Source organism: Schistocerca serialis, chromosome 4 (genome assembly GCF_023864345.2).
Source record: "Schistocerca serialis cubense isolate TAMUIC-IGC-003099 chromosome 4, iqSchSeri2.2, whole genome shotgun sequence".
Taxonomy (NCBI): Eukaryota; Metazoa; Arthropoda; class Insecta; order Orthoptera; family Acrididae; genus Schistocerca; species Schistocerca serialis.
The window spans coordinates 363,873,919-363,896,443 of NC_064641.1; the positions used below are offsets into that span (position 1 = coordinate 363,873,919).

At 43.7% G+C, this 22,525-nt stretch overlaps 1 protein-coding gene across 1 annotated transcript in view; it reads right to left on the reverse strand.

Annotated features, from left to right (window-relative positions):
* LOC126474164 (dual oxidase maturation factor 2-like) overlaps nucleotides 1-22,525 on the reverse strand; it is a 723,454-nt gene that overhangs the window by 233,937 nt on the left and 466,992 nt on the right. The window contains exon 5 of the mRNA XM_050101622.1: nucleotides 12,651-12,867. Within this exon, the coding sequence (XP_049957579.1) occupies nucleotides 12,651-12,867 (217 nt within the window). The remainder of the gene's footprint in view (nucleotides 1-12,650; nucleotides 12,868-22,525) is intronic.

Below are 22,525 nucleotides of genomic sequence, written 5' to 3' on the forward strand. Positions count from 1 at the left end.
ATGCAATCAAAATATATGCCAATTCATGTCACATATCTTGATACAAACTCATCAAAACGTATGGGGAACCTCCCGTTGACCTACGCTCATGAAATTTGGAAAGAAGCTTGGTTTCACAGAACAAGTAAAGAAGAAAATCTAAAAATTGTTAATTTGTAATTGTATCACACGAAAAAATATGTTTTGTCATTTGTTATATGTCTGTCGTTCAGTCTGTCTGTTAATGCCCCTTTTTATCAGTAACAGGTAGATGAATCAACTTGAAATTTATGTCACATACGAAGGTCAGTGGTCTCTTGCTTATGTAACAAATTTAAGCTCATATGCCAATGCAGTCAAAAGATACGGCCGTTTATGTCCCAAATTTTCATATCTTGCAAGTATGAATATCGATAACAGGCAAAAATAGTCGAAATTCTCGATTATTGTTATGGATGAACTATGTATATACATAATTAAGTTTGTAAGGAGCCCTCGGTATCCGAGTCTTATATTCGTTTTCTTATTCACCTTGCCCATACGAGAATTATTTCAGCTATTGTGGTTTAGTAGTATGACCTGGAACTGCTAGTGTGAAAGGCTGTGAAGTGTTTTAGCTTTCTTCCTGTAAAGTATAGTACGGTCTTTCGCCTGTGACCTGCCGGAGAGACGAAATGGAATGTGACCTTGCGTGTTTGTTTGTGTGTGTGTGTGTGTGTGCAGCTTGCGCAGTCAGCAGGAAATAGCGAGCGAAGGCCGCATGGAAGAGCACGGGCCATGAGCTGTACGTGCCAGTCATCCCGCCCAGCTCACTCGGTCGCCCCTGCTCAAGGAGAACCGCTTGCGAGGCAGGCAGAGGGCACTCGCGCTAAAAGCGAGCGAGGCCTCCACCATTCGATGGCGCTCTGCGAGACTACTTTGAAAGCCCACTGAACTCATCTGATCCTTCGGCAGAGTCGTCTGGCAGTGAACGTAAGCGGTGTTTCGAAACGGTTTCCTTGTGGTATTGGCCTAAACAACAACAAGTTGCGTTACTGCGGTCGTTAAATCACGTTCGGGCGTTGACACTGCGACTTAGAGGAAGTCAATCTGATTCTTTGTCATCAACAATCTATTGATTCTTTATCGACAATCGCTTACTGACCTTAACAGAGAGCAATATATAAATGGCGAGGGGAAGACCACAGAATGTAGCGCAGTACTGCTCGTTATAGCTGGCGCGAGTACCAGTGCCCTGAATTAAATTCCATACCCCGTCACATTCCCAAGACGTGAAGTCATCTTACTATTGTTGTTGTTCCGTGGAATGGAGACTTTCGTTGTCCAGCTCCTTTCACGCTAGGCTATGTGCTGGCACATAGTTCCCCTTCTTTACCTTCTCAAAAAAATGGTTGAAATGGTTCTGAGCACTATGGGACTTAACATCTGAGGTCATTAGTCCCCTAGAACTTAGAACTACTTAAACCTAACTAACCTAAGGTCAGCACACACATCCATGGCCGGGGCAGAATTCGAACCTGCGACCGTAGCGGTCGCGCGGTTCCAGACTGTAGCGCCTAGAACCGCTCTCCCTCCCCGGCCGGCTTTCCTTCTCAATATGTCCCCTTACCCTCCCCCTGTGCCTCTCTCTCTCCCTCTCCCTCCCTCTCCCTCCCTCCCTCTCTCTCTCTCTCTCTCTCTCTCTCTCTCTCTCTCTCTCTCTCTCTCTCCCTCTCCCAACGACACGACCCCAGCATGCCCTCACTCCACGTCAAATGCAATAAACAGTTTCTTTTAAGGCCTACATTTGGCCAAGTGTACTTTGATCGGATTGTTCTATATTGATAATCAGTTTCCATAGAAAAACTGGTCTGTATGAAAAGTTTCAGTTATCATATTCCATCAGTCCATTTGAATTGTGATCAGCAGCACTGAAATATACACATCCCCACAATTCAGTACAAACGGCGTGTGCAAATGTACCAGAATGAATCATACATGAGAAAAGTATTGAAAAACCAACACTGACTCCTTCCAACATAAAATTATATTTAAAGTAGCACAAATATTAAATCATCATCTTTCATTACGGAGACAATGAATTGTAAAATGTAGAAAACCAGAAAAGTTATTGTATGGGTGACATCTTTAATAAGAAATAAAATCTTTTATAATTTAATGGAACTGAACGATCAATAAAAAATGAATAAATTTACAATATACCTTAGGTTGCAATTTCTGTTACTTACTCTCTTTTACGAAACACTCTCAGGTTTGTAATCTATGTCATGCGAGGATGAACATATAAGAAATTTTACAGAATACACATAGCTCTCGCACAGCGGCGGTAGTCGCTTAACATGTAGACATTAGAAATTCTAAATCATATAAGAGGATTTACTGAACAATAAAATTTTCTATTATCCCAATTTGATGTTGAAATTTAAGTGTTTTCCAAAGCTCAAATACTGAGTCAACAGCTCACTGTCTCATGTTCCTCTGTGTAATAAAATATTAATTCCCTCTAGATTATTAAGGTGAGCGGTAACTCAGCCACGCCGCTACATTCGTTATCTACCTAAGGGACTGAAATTGCGTGCGCCACCTTTATGTGAATTGTGCAGACGTTGTTCTGTTTGTGTATAGTATTTCCTGATGCATAAATGGAGTACCAACCCAGAATTTGCCTAAACGTGCGTGAAAAACAGCCTAAAACCTCTTTCGGTTGGGCCGGTGCACCAAACAAGGGTGTCACTCAGTAGTACATAGTCAGTACAGGTTCAGCACCGCATTCCTGTCTTGCTAGCTAGCTTGCCGCGCCTTACAATATAAGAGCAGGTGCTGCTTGAGATTATAATATTACCTAATACTTTACTGCTATTGTCCTTCAGGAATGTCGTTATTTGAAACGATAGGTATAAAAAAATAGAGTGTCGAGCAGTTCGCATCGATTACAAGCTATCTTCCGTGAGCATTGGTCTTCTTTACTTACAAACACACACGCAGTAAATATGATACAGATGTGAGAAAACATTGTGCGATTCACAAACAGATGACACAAACTACAATAAATTAACGTGTATTACATCAGGCAATCACAACAGTTCAGTCAAGGCGTGACTGACAGTTTAATGGGAGACGTTCTCGCGTATAATCCAAACTGTAAAACAGACTGTAAATTACCGCACATCAGAAGAAAGAGAAATACCCTATACTCTCCAACGAAATCCTTGTGGAAAACCAAAAGTTATATAAAGTAACGAATAGGAAATTTTCAACGCTCTATACTCAGCAGCTGATGTACAAAGGAGGTAACCACAACCAGTTGATCAGCCTTGAGGTGTTAATCCAACGTAAAAAGAGGAGGGAGCGTAGTAAATACGGCCTCAGCCAGTGGCAACTGTGGCGTGGTGGGGACATACGAAACAGAATAACATTTCATTCCGGTCCAAAGCGTGTAACGCAAACCGCCAAACTTACTGAATTAAATATATTGCTAAAGTGAGTTTGAGAGAAACAGATGATCACAATATCTTAAAACTGGATCCTGGATGTAAATTTGGTTCAAAGTTTCTTTCTCTCTTGACCACTAATTCAGTCATTCATTCATGAGACATACGACGTCTCACACAATGTCCGTTACTGCCGACAGTTCAGTCACAAACAGCCTACAGCTAAGCCATTCTCCGTGATATCGTTCCAGCAAGAGTTGCATACCTCTAATGTAAATAAAATAATATTTTTGCAGTCTTGAACAAGAACTTTTAGAAAGATACACGCTCAAGCCTCAGAAATCCGAGTTGAATAAAACTCTACAATTATCGTGAAAACGAACAGGAAATCAAATATTACAGAATATTGCAGACTGTTACTGAAACATACGAGTTGAGACACAAAGAATAACATTACCACTGTTGTGAGATAACTGTTGTTAAGCGTTTGGGTTTTATTTGCAATTACAGATATGTAAAAAATGAATAATTACCTTAACAAAATCGAAGAAATGTGCAAGAAATGATGTGACGATTAGAATGGCATATACTCTGTGGAACATTCTGCGTTTCACAATCAACATCATTCGCATTAATCTCCAGAACAGGTAGTACATCTGATCCCATATAAATTTTAAAAGGTGATGGGCGTAGGCCGTTTTAGTTCGCACATAGCGTGGCAGATACGAGAGTAATTTTGGGCAATGTATGTCGTATGGCGCCACTTTCTTCTTTCCGCGTTATGTGTTGACGGCAAGTAACGCCAAAGAGGCATTCACATTGCTAGGCAACCGTCAGGAAACAACTGACTAGCATCGACGAAGACGTTGATGTCCGGGAAAATCAAATCACAAAAGCTTAGATACGTCATATTGAAAGCTCTTGACTAACCGGGCAGCCAAGCACCGCTAAGATGGAAGCAGAAACTGGCATAATGACAGAAAACGATCCGACAACATGATCCGCGAGAACGGTTTTAAACTATTTCCGTGCTGGCGAGCAACGGACCTCCTAGATTTTCGTAGGTGCCACCAGGAAATACGTAAGCTACACAGTCTCAGAGTGACGTATTTCACTGGATTCATCGATAATGACTATCAAAAACTATTCTTAGACACTGCCAGAACTAAGCGCTTTATGTCCCTTGCTCCTGAATTTGTTGTCAAATTAATACGCGGAATACGAAATAGCCTTTCGCATTTGAAATTTGATAAGGATAGTAAAACGGTAGCACACAAACGGAAGCAATGATACGCTGAAAACAATCACTTTGCGGAAGGATGCCTGTTCTAGCAGTCGAAACACCAGTGGTTTCATTTACAGCCAAAACAGAACAGTGAGCATATTTACTTAGCTTCTATAGTACTAACTTTTCTGAGAGCTCTTGAAACAGCTGTTATTTGTATTATTTCTATGTTATGGAATATTTGGTGTTGGGTAAAAGCTGCACCCTCAGGTCTGTTATGGCTGTACGTTGGTGTTCGTAGAAAACGTGTTTTAGTGCCAAGTGTTGTATTTTACTGTCAGCCCTCATTCCGAATTTAGGCGTAACAACTTATTGTAAGCAAAATCGTAGTGTCAGTATTTCTTTGCATGTTCCTATATTTTTACGGATCTTTCCCGAAGTTGGCTTCTTCCAATTTTTCTATCCTTCTGTACGAAATGATCGTATGGCTTTATTGACCGTCTGTAAATACACTGAGGTGACTAAAGTCATGATATAGAGATATGCACATATATAAACGGCGATTGTGTGGCACAGACAAGGTATAAAACGACATCTTGGGTGTTCTACCGGATACTAGCGTCGTACTTGCACGGTATTTCGTTAATGTAGCTCGTAAGCTTCATCAGGCGCGAGCTGAGACATCAGGTCGCACCTGATGAAGGTTACGAGCTACGTTACCGAAATATCGTGCAAGTACGACTCTGATATCCGGCAGAACACCCGACAACCCAGGATGTCATTAGACCGCCGGAAAAGCGTGAAGAGTTACAAGGTATAAAACGGCAGTGCCTTGGCGAATCTGTCATTTGTACTCGAGTGATTCATGCGAAAAGGTTGCCGATGTGATTATGGCCGCAGGACGTGAATTAACAGACGTCGAACGCGGAATGGTAGCTGGAGCTAGAAGCATGGGACATTCCATTCCGAAAATCGTTAGGGAATTCAGTATTCCGAGATCCATAGTTTCAAGGATGTGTCGAGAATACCAAATTCAGGAATCACCTCTCACAATGGGCAATGCAATCGCCGACGGCCTTCACTTAACAACGAGAGCTGCGTTGTTTGCGTAGAGCTGTCAGTGCAAACAGACAAGGACAGTGCGTGAAATAACCGCAGAAATCACTATTGGACGTAAGACGAACGTATCCGTTAGCACAGTGCTCCAAATTTTGGGCCAATTGGCTACGGCAGCAGACGAACGACGCGAGTGCTTTTGCTAAAAGCACGATATAGCCTGCGACGCCTCTCCTGGGATCGTGATCACATCGATTGGACTGGCAAACCTCGGTCTGGTAAGACGAGTCCCGATTTCGGTTGGTAAGAGCTGATGGTACGTTCGAGTGTGGTGCAGACGCCACGTAACCATGGACTTAATTTGTCAGGAAGGCACTGTGCAAGCTGTTGGTGTATCCATAACGGTGTGGGCCGTGTTTACATGCAATGGACTGGGTCCTCTGGTCCACCTGAACCTATCACTGGCTGCAAATAGTATGTTCAGCTACTTGGAGACTATTTGAAACCATTCATGGACTTGATGTTCCTAAACAACGATGGAATTTTTATGAATAACAGTGCGCCATTTCACCGGGCCTCTTTTGTTCGCAATTGATTTGAAGAACATTCTGGATGATTCGAGCGAATGATTTCGCTACCCAGATCGTCCGATATGAATCCTATCGAAGATTTGTGGGACATAATCGAGAGATCATTTCGTGCACAAAATCGTGCACCGGGCAACACTTTCGAGATTATGAATGACTATAGAGGCAGCTATCAGTTTAATAAGTCACAGCTGCAAAATACTAACGCGAATTCCTTATAGACGAATGGAAACACTGGTAGAAGACGACCTCGGCGAATATCAGTTTGGATTCCGCAGAAATGTTGGAACACGTGAGGCAATACTGACCCTACGACTTATCTTAGAAAATAGATTAAGCAAAGGCAAACCTACATTTCTAGCATTTGTAGACTTAGAGAAAGCTTTTGACAATGTTGACTGGAATACTCTCTTTCAAATTCTAAAGGTGGCAGGGGTAAAATACAGGGAGCGACAGGCTATTTACAATCTGTACAGAAACCAGATGGCAGTTATAAGAGTCGAGGGGCATGAAAGGGAAGCAGCAGTTGAGAAGGGAGTGAGGCAGGGTTGTAGCCTGTCCCCGATGTTATTCAATCTCTATATTGAGCAAGCAGTAAAGGAAACAAAAGAAAAATTCGGAGTTGGTATTAAAGTCCATGGAGAAGAAATAAAAACGTTGAGGTTCGCCGATGACATTGTAATTCTGTCAGAGACAGCAAAGGACTTGGAAGAGCTGTTGAACGGAATGGACAGTGTCTTGAAAGGAGGATATAAGATGGACATCAACAAAAGCAAAACGAGGATAATGGAATGTAGTCGAATTAAGTCGGGTGATACTGAGGGAACTAGATTAGGAAATGAGACACTTAATGTACTATAGGAGTTTTGCTATTTGGGGAGCAAAATAACTGATGATGGTCGAAGTAGAGAGGATATAAAATGTAGACTGGCTATAGCAAGGAGAGCGTTTCTGAAGAAGAGAAATTTGTTAACATCGAGTATAGATTTAAGTGTCAGGTAGTCGTTTCTGAAAGTATTTGTATGGAGTGTATGGAAGCGAAACTTGGACGATAAATAGTTTGGACAAGAAGAGAATAGAAGCTTTCGAAATGTGGTTCTACAGAAGAATGCTGAAGATTAGATGGGTAGATCACATAACTAATGAGGAGGTATTGAATAGAATTGGGGAGGAGTTTGTGGCACAACTTGACTAGAAGAAGGGACCGGTTGGTAGGATCACAAGTTTAGCATTGGTGGGTAGCGTGGAGGGTAAAAATCGTGGAGGGAGACCAAGAGATGAGTACACTAAGCAGATTCAGAAGGATGTAGGTTGGAGTAAGTACTTGGAGGTGAAGAAGCTTGCACAGGATAGAGTAGCATGGAGAACTGCATCAAACCAGTCCCAGGACTGAAGACAACAACAACAACAACATAGAGGCAGCATGGCTCGGTATTTCTGCATGGGACTTCCAGTAACTTGTTAAGTTCATGCCATGTCGAGTTACTGCACTTGAACGTTCAAAAGGGATGTCTGACATATCATAAGGAGGTATCATATGACTTTGTCACCTCTGTGGACTGTGTGTTTATAAAACCGTAGCGTTTCCATTCTTCCAGTTAGCGCTGCGTTGGTATCTCGCGGCCACTACTACAGTGACGGAAGGTGCGCGTCACCTGACGCCCCGTAAGGACAGAGTCGTCGTGACTCCGTATACAGGATGCCAGGAGTGCCCGGCCCTCGAGAAGCTGACGCTGCCCCCGCAGATGCCGACCCGGACGGGCCGACAGCGGCGGAGTTCGGCGTCCGCGTGCGCACCACGTGGCGCCACGCAGCAGCGGTGAGGCGCGCCGCTAAAAATAGCGCCGGTCCGGCTGGCGCTATTCCTGGCTGCGGCGTTCCTCACAAGGTCGCCGGCGCAGGGGCGGCACGCAGCCCGCAGCGCGCCACTAGGCGCCAGCCAGCCGCACGCGCTCCGGCACGCCTAATTGCTGGCGCCGCGCTGGAATCTTCCGTGTCCAGCGGCGCCGATTAGGCGGCCGTTCACGCTAGGGTGCGCCGCCCGCCCCCTTCTTCATCATCCTTCGCCTTCCCGACCTCCTGATGAGCGCCAAACCGACTGCACATTAGTGGCGGAGAGCTGGCCGGGTCGGTGACCACATGTCCCTCCCTCTCTCTCTCTCTCTGTCTTTCTCTCTCTCTCTCTCTCTGTGTGTGTGTGTGTGTGTGTGTGTGTGTGTGTGTGCGCGCGTGTACTGTACGTTCACGTCCCTAAAACCCTAAGTTGTGAACCAAAACTTTTATTAATAACGTTTTTTTATATAAGCATCACAAAGCTGCTAAAATTTTTGTCGTTCTCGAACTAGTTTCGACAACAGGTCATCGCTTGGTAGACTTCAAAATTTTAAAATGCCGTACACCATATGTTCATAATTTATAAAAATGTCATATAAGTTGGATACCTGTTTCAGATTTCTTGCCATCTCAGATTTGCATGTAGTCTCAAGCTTTCGACCGACTTCCTTCCTTGTCATCGTTGGTATTTAACTGTAGATCATGAAGTACTTTATGTAGTCCGATAAATTTTGGGTATACGATAAATCGCACAAATCTAAGGGCTGTCAGTTCGACTAAATACCCAGGAATTACAATTACGAGCAGCTAAAATTGGAAAGATCACATAGATAATATTGTGGGGAAGGCGAAACAAAGACTCCGCTTTGATGGCAGAGCACTTAGAAGATGCGACAAACTCACTAAAGGGGCAGCCTACATTACACTTGTCTGTCATCTGCTGGAATACTGCTGCACGGTGTGGGATCCTTACCAGGTAGGATTGACAGAGGACATCGAAAAAGTGCAAATAAGTGCAGCCCGTTTCGTGTTATCGCGTAATAGGGGTGAGAGTGTCACTGATATGATACGCGAGTTGAGGTGGCAGTCACTGAAACAAAGGCAGTTTTCTTTGCGGCGAGATCTATTTACGAAATTTCAGTCTCCAACTTCCTCTTCCGAATGCAAAAATATTTTGTTGACGCCCACCTACGTAGAGAGAAATGATTATCATAATAAAATAAGAGAAACCAGACCTCGGACGGAAAGATTTAGGTGTTCCTTTTCCCACGCGCCATTCGAGAGTGGAATGGCAGAGAAGTAGTATGAAAATGGTTCGATGAACCCTCTGCCAGGCACTTAAGTGTGAACTGCAGAGTAACCATGTAGATGTAGATGTAGATAGTTGATCGAATTACATGGGATACCTCCTTTTGCCTGGTGTAGTGCAGCAACTCGACATGGCTTGGGTTCAACCAGTCGTTGGAAGTCCTTTGCACAAATATTGAGCCTTGCTGCCTCTGTAGTCGTCCGTAATTGCGAAAGTGCTGCCGATGCACGATTTTGAGCACGAATTGACCTCTCGATTACGTCCAATAGATGTTCGATGGGACTTATTTCAGGCGATCTGAGTGGTCAGTTCACTTTCTCCATTTGTCCAAAATGTTCTTCAAACCAACAGCGGACAATAGTGCCCCAGTGACATAGCGTATTGTCGTCCATAAAAATTCCATCTTTGTTTGGAAACATGAATTAATTCCATGAATGACTTCAAATTGTCTCCAAGTAGCCGACCACAACCATTGCCAGTTAATGGGTCCAACTGGACCAGAGGACCCATTCCATTTAAACACAGCCCACACCAGTATGGAGCTACCACCAGCTTGACATCTTGGGTCCATGACTTCGTGAGATCTGCACGACACTCGAACCATACAATCAGCTCTTACCAGCTAAAATCGGGGCTCATATGGCCAACCCACGGGTTTCCAGTAGTGTAGGGACTAACAGACCTGGTCGCGAGACCAGAAGAGACACTGCAGGCGATATCCTGCTGTTAGCAAAAGGCGTAGGTCGTCTGCTACCATAATCCATTAACGCCAAATTTCGCCGCACTGTCCCGACGCATAAATTTGGCTTACGTATCCTACTGAGTCCGCTGCTCGTGGCTAGCGTTGCTGCCTCTGGATCACGGGTCCTGGCTTCCATTCCCAGCTGGGTTGGAGATTTTCTCTGCCTGGGGACTGGGTGTTTGTGTTGTTCTCATCACTTCATCATCATTCGTGGCAAGATTGGACTGTGTAAAGATAAGGACTCTGTAGGGGCGCTGATGGCCTCACAGTTGAGCGCCCCACTAACCAAACATCATCACAAACCAAACATCACGTCCCATATTGATTCCTGCGTTTCTTTTTATGCAGTGTTGTTTGTCTGTTAGCACTGACAACTCCTCTCATACGCCGCTGCTCTCGATCGTTAACTGAAGGCCGTCGGCCACTACCTTGTCCAAGGTGACAGGCTATTTCAAAAATTTGGCATTCTGGACGTACTCTTGATGCTGTATGCTGGGCAAAATTCGTTTGACTATACTGATGTTTTAACTCTCCAGAAAATCGTCGTCAGGAAAAAACTAAATGAAAAGCAGTAACATAGAAAACTGGATTTCTATTTTGCGGAAGAGAACTGAAAGTAAATGACACGAAATACAGTGTATCTGATACGTAACTTTGTAAATAAGTTGTCAGTTTCCTGTGAGTATCGCATAAATAATGCAGTGAGCTTCCAAATGTGTCGTATAACTTGTTTTGTCTTCTTCTTCTTCATCGTCTTCCTACTCAGTATTAGGACTAGTAGCCTGTTACGGTTTCTGGGTGACCTGAGGCTTTCCAGCTGTCATAGGAGACAATCAAAGGCTACGGCAGACAACTCCAACAAAATCTGAACATTAGTCTGAAACCAGAAAAGTGGCAGCCTCACACCAGACTTGCTACCTGTCAGCTAGCAGCTAACTGGTGGCACTAATTGTTTTGATTTCAAGTCTCAAAGAAGAAATAATAATATGAATGTTAATATTAACGACTATGGTGAGAAAAAGGACAAGAGCTACAATAAATTTATTTATATAAAAGTGAATTTTTACAACGCCAAGATTTTAAATCAGTCTAAAATGTGTAAAGTAATTTCTCTTAGCCCCATACATCTTCCTAATACCATACAGATAGTACCGAAATTTTGTAACTGTGAATTATTAATACCTTTTAAAATTCTTGCAAGATTTAAAACGAGAAGTTTGGGGTACATGGAATGGATGATAGTAAGAATGTGAACTATTCATGCATCAGTTATTAAATACTATAATAGTAAGTAGGTGAAGTGTTTATGCGTAAATTTTGTATTGCATCTGCCCCACGTTTTTTGTTTTAAATCTTACAACCATTTTCATAGCCGTTACAAATTTAAACTCACAAATTTTCAGGGCTGTTTGTATGGGGTTAGGAATATGTGTGGGGCTAGGAGAAATTATATTATACCTTTTAATCCAATTTAAAAAGTAATACATTAAGAATTCAGTTTTAGTTAAATAATTATCTTCTGCTTTGTGGACTTATGTGAGTGTGTGTGATATTTTTCGATCGATTCCAAAGATTTTGATGAGATTACAACACGGACACGTGGTAATAACTTTCACGAACATTTCAATTTCTCTTCACCTGACTCATCATTAATATATTCCTTGCTCCAGTTTATTTCTAGCGAAAAGACCGTGAAGGTAAAGATGAGAGAGATTCAAGTTCACACAGTGGTTCATCAGCAACTATTCTCCCTGCGACCTGTTCGTGGCTGAAACAGGCAAAAGGGGAAATGGCAGTGGTGCTCAGAGCACACTCTGCCATACACCAGACAAGAAAGCTAGTTAATATTGCATTGTCATCCAGTACAGAGCTGTATGTAAGATTTGAAGTATCTGGCTAATCAGGAAATTAGCTTAGAATTCATTGCAAAATTTGTACTGAACAGAGAGACATACAAGAAATAACATAATCCGATACTACTCCCACTACGCATTGATCCTGCAGGACAACCTGGATGTCAGACATTGACACAATTTTTCTCTCTCACCCTATCGAACAGACTGAAAGAAAGTGAGTTAATACTGGACTCACATCCAGTTGTGAGCTATGTTTATAATTTCAAGTCTCTAGCTCATTGGGAAGTAAAACTGAGTAACTGGATGATTTAAGAAAAAGTTGAAATGACATTCATAACAGAAACCAAACACAATCAATCATATTTTGTAAGTATAGTAAATAGTTTCCAGTAAAAACAAGTGTATTTTGGAGTATACCTGTCTTTTAGTTAACCCTGCAATGTGAGGCCCACATTAATCTGGCTACTCGATAGCTGGCAGTATTTAGCACAATCCTCTACTATGCATTCCACAATGATTCAGAGGGCATGGATGTAGTAGTAGACGTAGAAAGTAGCCAGCAGAGTACTGAGTAGGAGCTCGACGACAGCCTAAATAGAGCAGCTAAGACTTTGAAGTGAAGTGTCACCTACCAGAGGAAGACGGACCCGTAGTAGCCGGCGGCGCGGTAGCGGCCGCCCCAGGCGAAGCCCTCCTGGCCCAGGCTGAGGTACTCGGCCACCGTCAGGATGGGGAAGGGCAGGCCGCGCACCAGCGCCTCGCGGTAGCTGTCGCCCATCTCGCCGGGGCCCCCCCACCGGAAGCGCTCGTTGAAGTCGATGTCTTGCGTCCCGTTGCCCCCGCCGGTCGCTGCAATACAGAGGAGACAGTCGCTCAGCCACACTCGCTGGTGACGTACGCGCAGCGCGATAATCATTTGCAACAGGCTTGCTGATTTCGCTTTAAATAAAGGCGTCTAAGCTAAATACACTGCCTCACGAAAAAAGTGAAGCACCCAGAAGACATATACAGACCAATTGTAGGTATGTAAATGATTAGAGCTGCAATTCTCTGTGATATGTAGACCACCCCTCAGAGAGCATTAGTGTTGTTCGTGTTTTGTGTTGTTCGCCTTGTAGAATATGAGAGGGGCGAGAACAGATATTGAGCAATCACTGTAAAGGATGCCACGTACTCCTGTGGGACAGCCCTATTGGCACCTGACGAAGTTTGGGAAGAGCCTCACTGTGGGTCCCCAGTTTGCCATCTGGTCGTGTCATGCAATGTCTAGATATGTGAGACATTCAGATGTGACAGTAGTCCAATGTCTGACTGCATGGAAACGTGAGATCAAGTGTTCAGTCGACTATGTCTGACCACAAGGGAGGATTGCCGTATTGTGAACTTAGCGTGTCGTAGAATTCGATGTCATCCCACACCACTGGTCAGAGACTAGCATCAGCTGCACTATGAAATTACCATTCCTCGTGCGGAGTGCCGTTAACACCACAATACTAACGACTGCGTCTTGATGGTGCCGAGATCAGGAAGCACGGATAACTGGTGTCACGTTGTGTTCATCAGGACATCAGGAAATTGCGGATTCCGCACCACTCCCGATGACCATCGTTAGCGAGTATGACAGGGACCTAGGAAGAGGTCTTGTTCTTCTATCGTTTCGGACGTCTTGGTGTGAGGAGATCGACTGGTAGTGGTTAAGCAAACTCTGATGGCACCACGGTACGTCATGGACACCCTGCATGCTCACGTATTTCTTCTCGCGCGACAGTAATATGGTGCAATCTTTCAAGAGGACAATGTTGATCCGGACATGGCAGGTGCCTGTAGGAACTGTCCGCACAGTGTTGAGGTACTCTAGCGACCAGATAGATCCCCACAGCCATTCCAGATGTAACAAGTGTGGGACTGTTTCAAACGTCAACTCCGCCATTTCAAACGTCAACTCCTCAGGAGAGTTATAGTGCGCTAGTTTGCGGTCTAGTTTGCCTCAGGTGAGGGCCCAGCAGCTTTGTGATATCTTTTTCAATCGAAACAGTATAAGCATCCAAGCCAGAAGCGGGTGCAACGTCATACAGCTAAGTGGTCTCCAACAATTTCTTTGTAAAAGAGACTCGACATTGCAGTATAATCACTGGAATAACATCACATATCCTCTTAACCCGGGAAGTTTCATTTAGTTTCCTCCATCTCTTCCAAATGCTTCACTTTTTTTGATAGGCAGTGAAAGCTGACGGTTTGAGACTGTCAGAGCTGTGCAAACGCTTCATGAACAGAATAACACACGTTTGTACAATAACGGTGTGGGTCACTATTTTCAGTCGTGGACTGAATGCTATATTTGCTTTTTTAGGGAAAGAATACGTTTCTGACAGGCCATTCCTGATCGCGCTTGTGGGCTCGTCCTCTTCGCTAAGGATACCAGATCCGATTTCCGTTACGCCTCAATATACAACACGATCCGATAAAACTTGAAAAACTCTTTTTTACATTTATACGACTATTTATAACTTACACGGTATTTAAATTATGTTTAAATGTACCGATAGGGAACGAAGCACAAACTGTGTTTGCATTCAAGTTCTTTTGTTTAATTTTTTCCATTTTCATTTTCATTGTTAAAATTACGTTTACATTATTACTCTTATTCTTGACTGCTGAGACATTTGTGACACATAATCAAAGTATATATATATATATATATATATATATATATATATATATATATATATATACAGGGTGAGTCACCTAACATTACCGCTGGATATATTTAGTAAACCACATCAAATACTGACGAATCGATTCCACAGATCGAACGTGAGGAGAGGGGCTAGTGTAATTGGTTAATACAAACCATAAAAAATGCACGGAAGTATGTTTTTTAACACAAACCTACGTTTTTTTAAATGGAACCCCGTTAGTTTTGTTAGCACATCTGAACATATAAACAAATACCTAATCAGTGCCGTTTGTTGCATTGTAAAATGTTAATTACATCCGGAGATATTGTAACCTAAAGTTGACGCTTGAGTACCACTCCTCCGCTGTTCGATCGTGTGTATCGGAAAACACCGAATTACGTAAGCATCCAAAGGGAACTGTGATGGACCTTAGGTACGGAAGAGACTGGAACAGCACATTAAGTCCACATGCTAACACCATTTTATTGGTCTTTTTCACTGACGCACATGTACATTACCATGAGGGGTGAGGTACACGTACACACGTGGTTTCCGTTCCCAATTACGGAGTGGAATAGAGTGTGTCCAGACGTGACAGGCCAATAGATGTTCAATGTGGTGGCCATCATTTGCTGCACACAATTGCAATCTCTGGCGTAATGAATGTCGCACACGCCGCAGTACATCTGGTGTAATGTCGCCGCAGGCTGCCGCAATACGTTGTTTCATATCCTCTGGGGTTGTAGGCACATCACGGTACACATTCTCCTTTAACGTACCCCACAGAAAGAAGTCCAGAGGTGTAAGATCAGGAGAACGGGCTGGCCAATTTATGCGTCTTGAAACGCCCGTCGAACATCCTGTCAAGGGTCAGCCTAGTGGTAATTGCGGAATGTGCAGGTGCACCATCATGCTGATACCACATACGTCGACGCGTTTCCAGTGGGACACACTCTATTCCACTTCGTAATTGAAAACGGAAACCACGTATGTACATTTACCTCACCCCTCATGGTAATGTACATGTGCGTCAGTGAAAAAGACCAATAAAAAGGTGTTAGCATGTGGACGTAATGTGCTGTTCCAATCTCTTCTGTGCCTAAGGTCCATCACTGTTCCCTTTGGATGCCTACGTAATTCGGTGCTCTCCGATACACACGATCGAACAGCGGAGGAGTGGTACTCAAGCGTCAACTTTAGGTTACAATATCTCCGGATGTAATTAACATTTTACAATGCAAGAAACGGCACTGATTACGTATTTGTTTATATGTTCAGATGTGCTAACAAAACTAACGGGGTTCCATTAAAAAAACGTAGGTTTGTGTTAAAAAACATACTTCCGTGCATTTTTTTATGGTTTGTATTAACCAATTACACTAGCCCCTCTCCTCACGTTCGATCTGTGGAATCGATTCGTCAGTATTTGATGTGGTTTACGAAATATATCCAGCGGTAACGTCAGGTGACTCACCCTGTTTACGATGACGCGCTGAAAAGTAATGCCTACGAAGAAACCCTCAAAGCTTATTAAATGAAACAAACGTAATTAACATTCTGCGCCTTTATTCTCCATATCTACATATTTGTTTCTCAACATAGTCACCGTGGTGACGAACACGTATCTCCCAACGAGACACCAGTTTGCTGATAACGTCACTGTAGAACGTTTGACTTTGTTGACGGAGTCACTACCTTACCTCTGCTTGCACCGCTTCATGGCCATCAAAACGAAATCATCGAATGCATTCTTTAAGTTTGGGAAACAGATGAAAATCGGATAAGGCCAAGTCGTAATTGTATGGAGGATGATCTATGACAGTGAACCAAAGGCGTCGGATTTTTATACGTGCCCCAGCGCTCATGTGTGGGCTGGTACTATCATGCTGAAGGTGAGGATGCTACATTTGTAGACGAGTATTTTGAATTAGAAAGCCGATTGTAGCATGCACCGACGAACTTACGTTACACACCGCCGTATTACACGCTACAATTCGGAGCCTTCTATTGGCAGAAGATTGCAACTTGCGTCAGCGAAGTGGGTGAGTCGACGGAGTAATATGGACGATATGTAATACCTCAAGCGATTCTGAGAACAGAATAAGAAAGTCGGGAGGCACTGCCTTTCAATATATATACTGAATCGCCATCGAAAAACTGATATCGGCGTGTGTATTCAAGTACAGAGATACGTAAACACGCAGAAAACGCCGCTGCGGTCGGCAACACTTAAATAAGATGGCAGGTGTCTGACGCAATTGTTACATCGGTTACTGCTGCTACAATGGCAGCTTTTCAAGATTCAAGTGAGTTTGTACGTGGGATTATAGTTGTCGCACGAGCAATGGGACAGAGCATCTCCGAGGTAGCGATGAAGTGGGGATTTTCCCTCACGACCATTTCATGAATGTACTATGAACATCAGTAATCCGGTAAAACATCACATCGCCGATATCGCTGCGGCTGGAGATAGATCCTGCAGAACGGAACCAACGACGACTGAAGAAAATCGTTCAACGAGACAGAAGTGCAGCCCTTCCACAAAGTGCTGCAAATTTCAATGCTGGGCCATCAACAAGTGTGCCGGCCGGAGTGGCCGAGCGGTTCTAGGCGCTTGGGTCTGGAACCGCGCGACCGCTACGGTCGCAGGTTCGAATCCTGCCACGGTCATGGATGTGTGTGATGTCCTAAGGTTAGTTAGGTTTCAGTAGTTTTAAGTTCTAGGGGACTGATGACCTCAGAAGTTAAGTCCCATAGTGCTCAGAGCCATTTGAACGATCAACAAGGGTCAGCGTGCGTACCTTTGAACAAACATCATCGATATGGGCTTTCACCGCCGAAGGCCCACTCGTGTGTTCTTGATGACTGCATTACACAAAGTTTTACGCCTCGCCAGGGCCCGTCAACACCGACACTGGACTGTTGATGACTGGAAAATTTTGCCTGGTCGGATGAGTCTCGTTTCAAATTGTATCGAGGGGATGGACATATACGGCTATGGAGACAACCTCATGACTCCATGCATCCTGCCTGCCAGCAGGGGACCGTTCGAGCTGGTGTAGGTTCGGTAATGGTGTGGGGCTTGTGCAGTTGGAGTGATATGTCTAGATACGACTCTGGCAGTAAGTATCCCGTCCGATCGCCTACATCCATCCATGTCCATTGTGCATTCCGACGGAGTTGGGCAATTCCAGTAGGAAATGCGACACCTCACCCGTTCAGAATTGCTAAATTGTGGCTCCAGGAACACTCTTCTGAGTTTAAACATTTTCGCTGGCCATCAAACTCGCCAGACATGAACATTATTGAGCATATCTTGGATGACTTACAACGTGGTGTTCAGAAGCAGTTTCTTTGGCTCTTCAGTATAAAATTAATGTGTCTTTGCTAAAACACTTACTTTGCAAGAATCAGAATATTTGTACTGTAATACCTTTGATGAAAGAATTATGTCGTATTTGGCTGAAATTTCTGGCAACGCACATGCTTAATACTTTAATAGTGAACATCCTGTGATGCAGTACGCCTCTCTTGCAGCGTCTGCCACTGGAATTGGCTGAGTATCTCCATGATGCTTTCGCTCTTGCTAAATGAACTGTTACGAATGCTGCTCTTCTTTGGATCTTTTCTATTTACTCCATCAATCCTATCCGGTACGGATCTAAGACTGACGAGCAATTTTCAAGTACTGGTCGAACGTGTGTTTGTAAGCTGCTTCCTTTGTCGATGCACTACATTTCTTGAGGATTCTTCCAATGAATGGCTTCTGGCATCTACCTTATTCGTCATTAGTTTTATGTGTTCGTTCTATTTTAAATGTTATCCAAGTAACTCCTTCCAGTGCTTGTCCACAAATCGTGTGATCGTACAGTACATGGCTTTCTGCCTATGTTTTCGCATAACACAACATTGTTTATGTTGAAGGTCAATTGCCAATCCTTGCTCCAAGTATCAATCTTGTGCAGGTCTTGCTGAATTTTGCTACAATTTTCTAGCGTTGCGAATTCTCTACATACAACAGCATCCTCCGTGAAAAGCATCATGGAACTCTGGACGCCATCAACTAAGTAATTTATATATACTGGTGTAAGTGCAGATATTTCTATTAGTAATTAAGGACGGTGTACTGAACAAAGTTACATCAATAATTAAGTCATTAGTAATTATTGTGGTGTACTGAGATACCACTCAAGAAGACATTTAGACAGTTATTGCCAGAAATACCATGGAGGTTTGTCCACAGCAGGAACATCGCTGTGCGCAAACCAATCACGTTGCCCGCGAGAAACACACCCCTGGAGCGGCAGGACTACCAGGAAGAGAGACGCGCGCTAAAAGTAGCCGTGCAGGAGCAGAAACTGTCAGTTGCAAGTTGTAAGTCGATCCGAGTCTTGCTAGGGAGTTCCTGCAGAATATTCATCGTGTCTTCAAGTCATCGAGTGAGATAGAAATAACGACCGAGAGATAGCCAGTGGTCACTCTTCAGAAGAAAAGAACAGGGAACAGAATTATCGTATAGGGACGGAGACCGCTTGTCTAGAGATTTAACTAAAAAAATGGCTCTGAGCACTATGGGACTCAACTGCTGTGGTCATCAGTCGCCTAGAACTTAGAACTACTTAAACCTAACTAACCTAAGGACATCACACACACCCATGCCCGAGGCAGGATTCGAACATGCGACCGTAGCAGCAGCGCGGCTCCGGACTGGAGCCCCTAGAACCGCACGGCCACCGCGGCCGGCAGAGATTTAACTGAGTACTGTTAGTCTGGAGCTGTTCTTGTAATGTATTTTGCTATTCACTATTCTGTAGTAGTTTTATTGTATGTGTGCTGCCCTAGAACCCACGCATCCGTCCTACCAGGACACCATTATTAGTCTTTTTTTCAGCGACAGTGAGATTTGCATCAAAATGGACGCCCCCCCCCCCCTGGCCCACAACTATTATAGCCTTTAGAAGTCGTATGATTTTACGTTGGTTAGTACCTCCAAGTACATGTGGCAAGAGCAAGCTTATTTTCCCTTGGGCAGTTGTTGAAGTGTGTGTGCGTGGACTTAAAACAGTTAGTCTATACCGACAGGCTTACTCCACTTAGTGGTGCAGTACGACCGTGCAGACAACAGCATACCGTAAAGTTTGTGAGATATCCGTGGGAAGACTGACGCACAGAAAAAAGACTCACTTATGTGTGTACACATTAAGGTACCACATATAAAAATATCAGCCCTCATACCCGTTACGCAGCGAACTATGAAAAATAATGGACCCATAACACTCCCTTGTCACACATTATGTTATGTACATAGTTCCGCGTAGACAGCGCGTACACAACTTTCCCACTAGAGTGCGCCCCGCTAAGCACAACAGCGCAGGCGCAGCGCTCGTCCGTCTCCGCACTACGAGATGGCGCTGTCTTAGAGACGGACCAAATTCTGCTTCCGCCGATCCGCGTATTACTATGTAACGCAGCCAATGAGATTGCTGCTAACGTAGAACCTTTTCTCCTCGCGGATCACACTCGCGCAGTGATACCCGAACGCTCGAGGTATTATATGAGTGTACAGACCTCCGATTAGTCAGTCTGCATTAGTCTGCATTTATCTGCACCTGTCTGTACCAGTCTGCATTAGTCTTCACCAGTCTGCATTAGTCTGCATTTGTCTGTACCAGTCTATAGTCAAGTTTCAGTCTGCGCCTAATAAGATTATCGTCTTCCTGTACATAGCCATGAAGATAAATGTATAGACACTTTGTCAAGTATCAGAGCATTAGTCTGCATTTATCTGCACCTGTCTGTACCAGTCTGCATTAGTCTTCACCAGTCTGCATTAGTCTGCATTTGTCTGTACCAGTCTGCATTAGTCTTCACCAGTCTGCATTAGTCTGCATTTGTCTGTACCAGTCTATAGTCAAGTTTCAGTCTGTGCCTAATAAGATTATCATCTTCCTGTACATAGCCTTGAAGATAAATGTATAGACACTTTATCAAGTATCAGAGATATGTGAGAATAAGATTAACGTACCAAGACCAAAGGAATTTCAGATTGTCAATTGTAAATAGCATCCAGAACCAAGTTAAGTAATTTTTATGCTGGTTATTATTTTAATAAATGTGTGTGAAAATTAATCAAGTTCTGTTTAAAGTTGGTCACCGTCAATCTGCTACTCTAAGCGTGCAAGTGGCATTTCTATCGTCTGACCTAAGGGCAGAAGATAAACACGCCACGATAAGACCACGAGACATGTTGCTGACACTCGCCTACTTCGTTAGAGCGACAAGTCAAATAATCTGATGGTGTGTGTACCGAAGGTCTTATAGTACGCACACCATACATTACATGTGACTTTTACATCTTAAGGCCTCTCTCTGTTGAGAATGACATGCTGTGTTCTGTTTTCTAGGAAGTCTTCAGTCCAGTCACACAGTGGGACTGATATTCCGTGTACTGGTAATTTGTTCGGTAGGGGCAGTGCGGAATTGTACCGAACGTCTTCCGAAAGTCAAGGAAAACGGCATTGACCATAGTGACCGCACCTGCTGTTTTGTGGGTCTTGCGGACGGACAGAGCGAGCTGGGTTTCACACGACCATTGTGTTCTGAACCCATGTACATTTCTACAGTGAAGATTTTCAGTCTTAAGAAAAGTCATAAGACGCCAGTATGAAACATGTTCCAAAATGCTACAGCAGACTGACGTCAGACATATAGGCCTATAGTTTTGGGTGTTAGTTCGACGAACGGTTTTGGAAACTGTGATGACCTGTACCTTTTTCCAATCATTTGGAATTCTTTGCTCCTAGATAGACCTACGGTACACTGTTAATGGAAGAGCGGCAAATTCTTTCGCATGCTCTATGTAGAATCGAGCTGGTATTCCGTTACGTCCAGAAGCCTTTCCTTTATTGATAGAGTTCAAGTGCTTTCCTATCCGCTGGTCACTTATTTCGATATCTGTTATTTTATGTTATAGGAATTACAGACATTATCTTTCTATCAATGGGGCAACTTGAAAATTTGTGCCGGACCTGAATTCGATCCCTGTTCTCCTGCTTACTAGGCGCTGAGCACTAGGCCAACCGGTCACAGTGGTCACCACAACAGAAAGGTCTACCCTAGCAAACCCCCATCAGACCCAAATTCGTAGTTTATCCGCGCACTACCGATGGAGAGACGTTGCCCACTTGTAGCTAATGTCTAATTCCTTTGAACCTATATGCATATAGTCCTTTGTGTCTTGATTCATAGTGGCTTCAGGATCAAAATAGTGTCTGTTCCTTCGGACATGTCAGAAAGAGCAGACACTACATTTATAATTAAGTAAGGCGATGATGGCTAATGATCCCTTCAGTGCGGGTGCACACCAAGCTCTAATTCTTACGGGAACGAGGCTAATAAACAGGAGCACTATGTCAGTGTTGTGTGGTATAAGTTGAGAATTTGGGTCTGACGGGAGGCGTGCTGGGGTAGTGCGTGCAGAGATGGTAATCACTGTGTCTGGGTGGCGTAATGGTCAGTGCACCTGACTTGTAAGCAGGAGACTAGGGTTCGAATTCCGGTTTGGCATAAATTTTCAACTTGTTCCATTGGTATAAATCAATACCCCATAGCATTTAATGTCTTTAATTTCTTTTTGTCTTGATTTTTCATTTTGTAGTTCGTGCTTCGATTTAGAGTAGAAACTACAATGCGACCTTTCTCTGTGACACAGAGTGCAGAGGGGCGTCCAGGCTCGAGGGGCAGCACTGTGGCAGTGGCATACCCATAAGTATGTAAGCACTTGCAAGCAACGTAGATCACTGAATACTCAGGCAAAGCTCTCTCCGAAC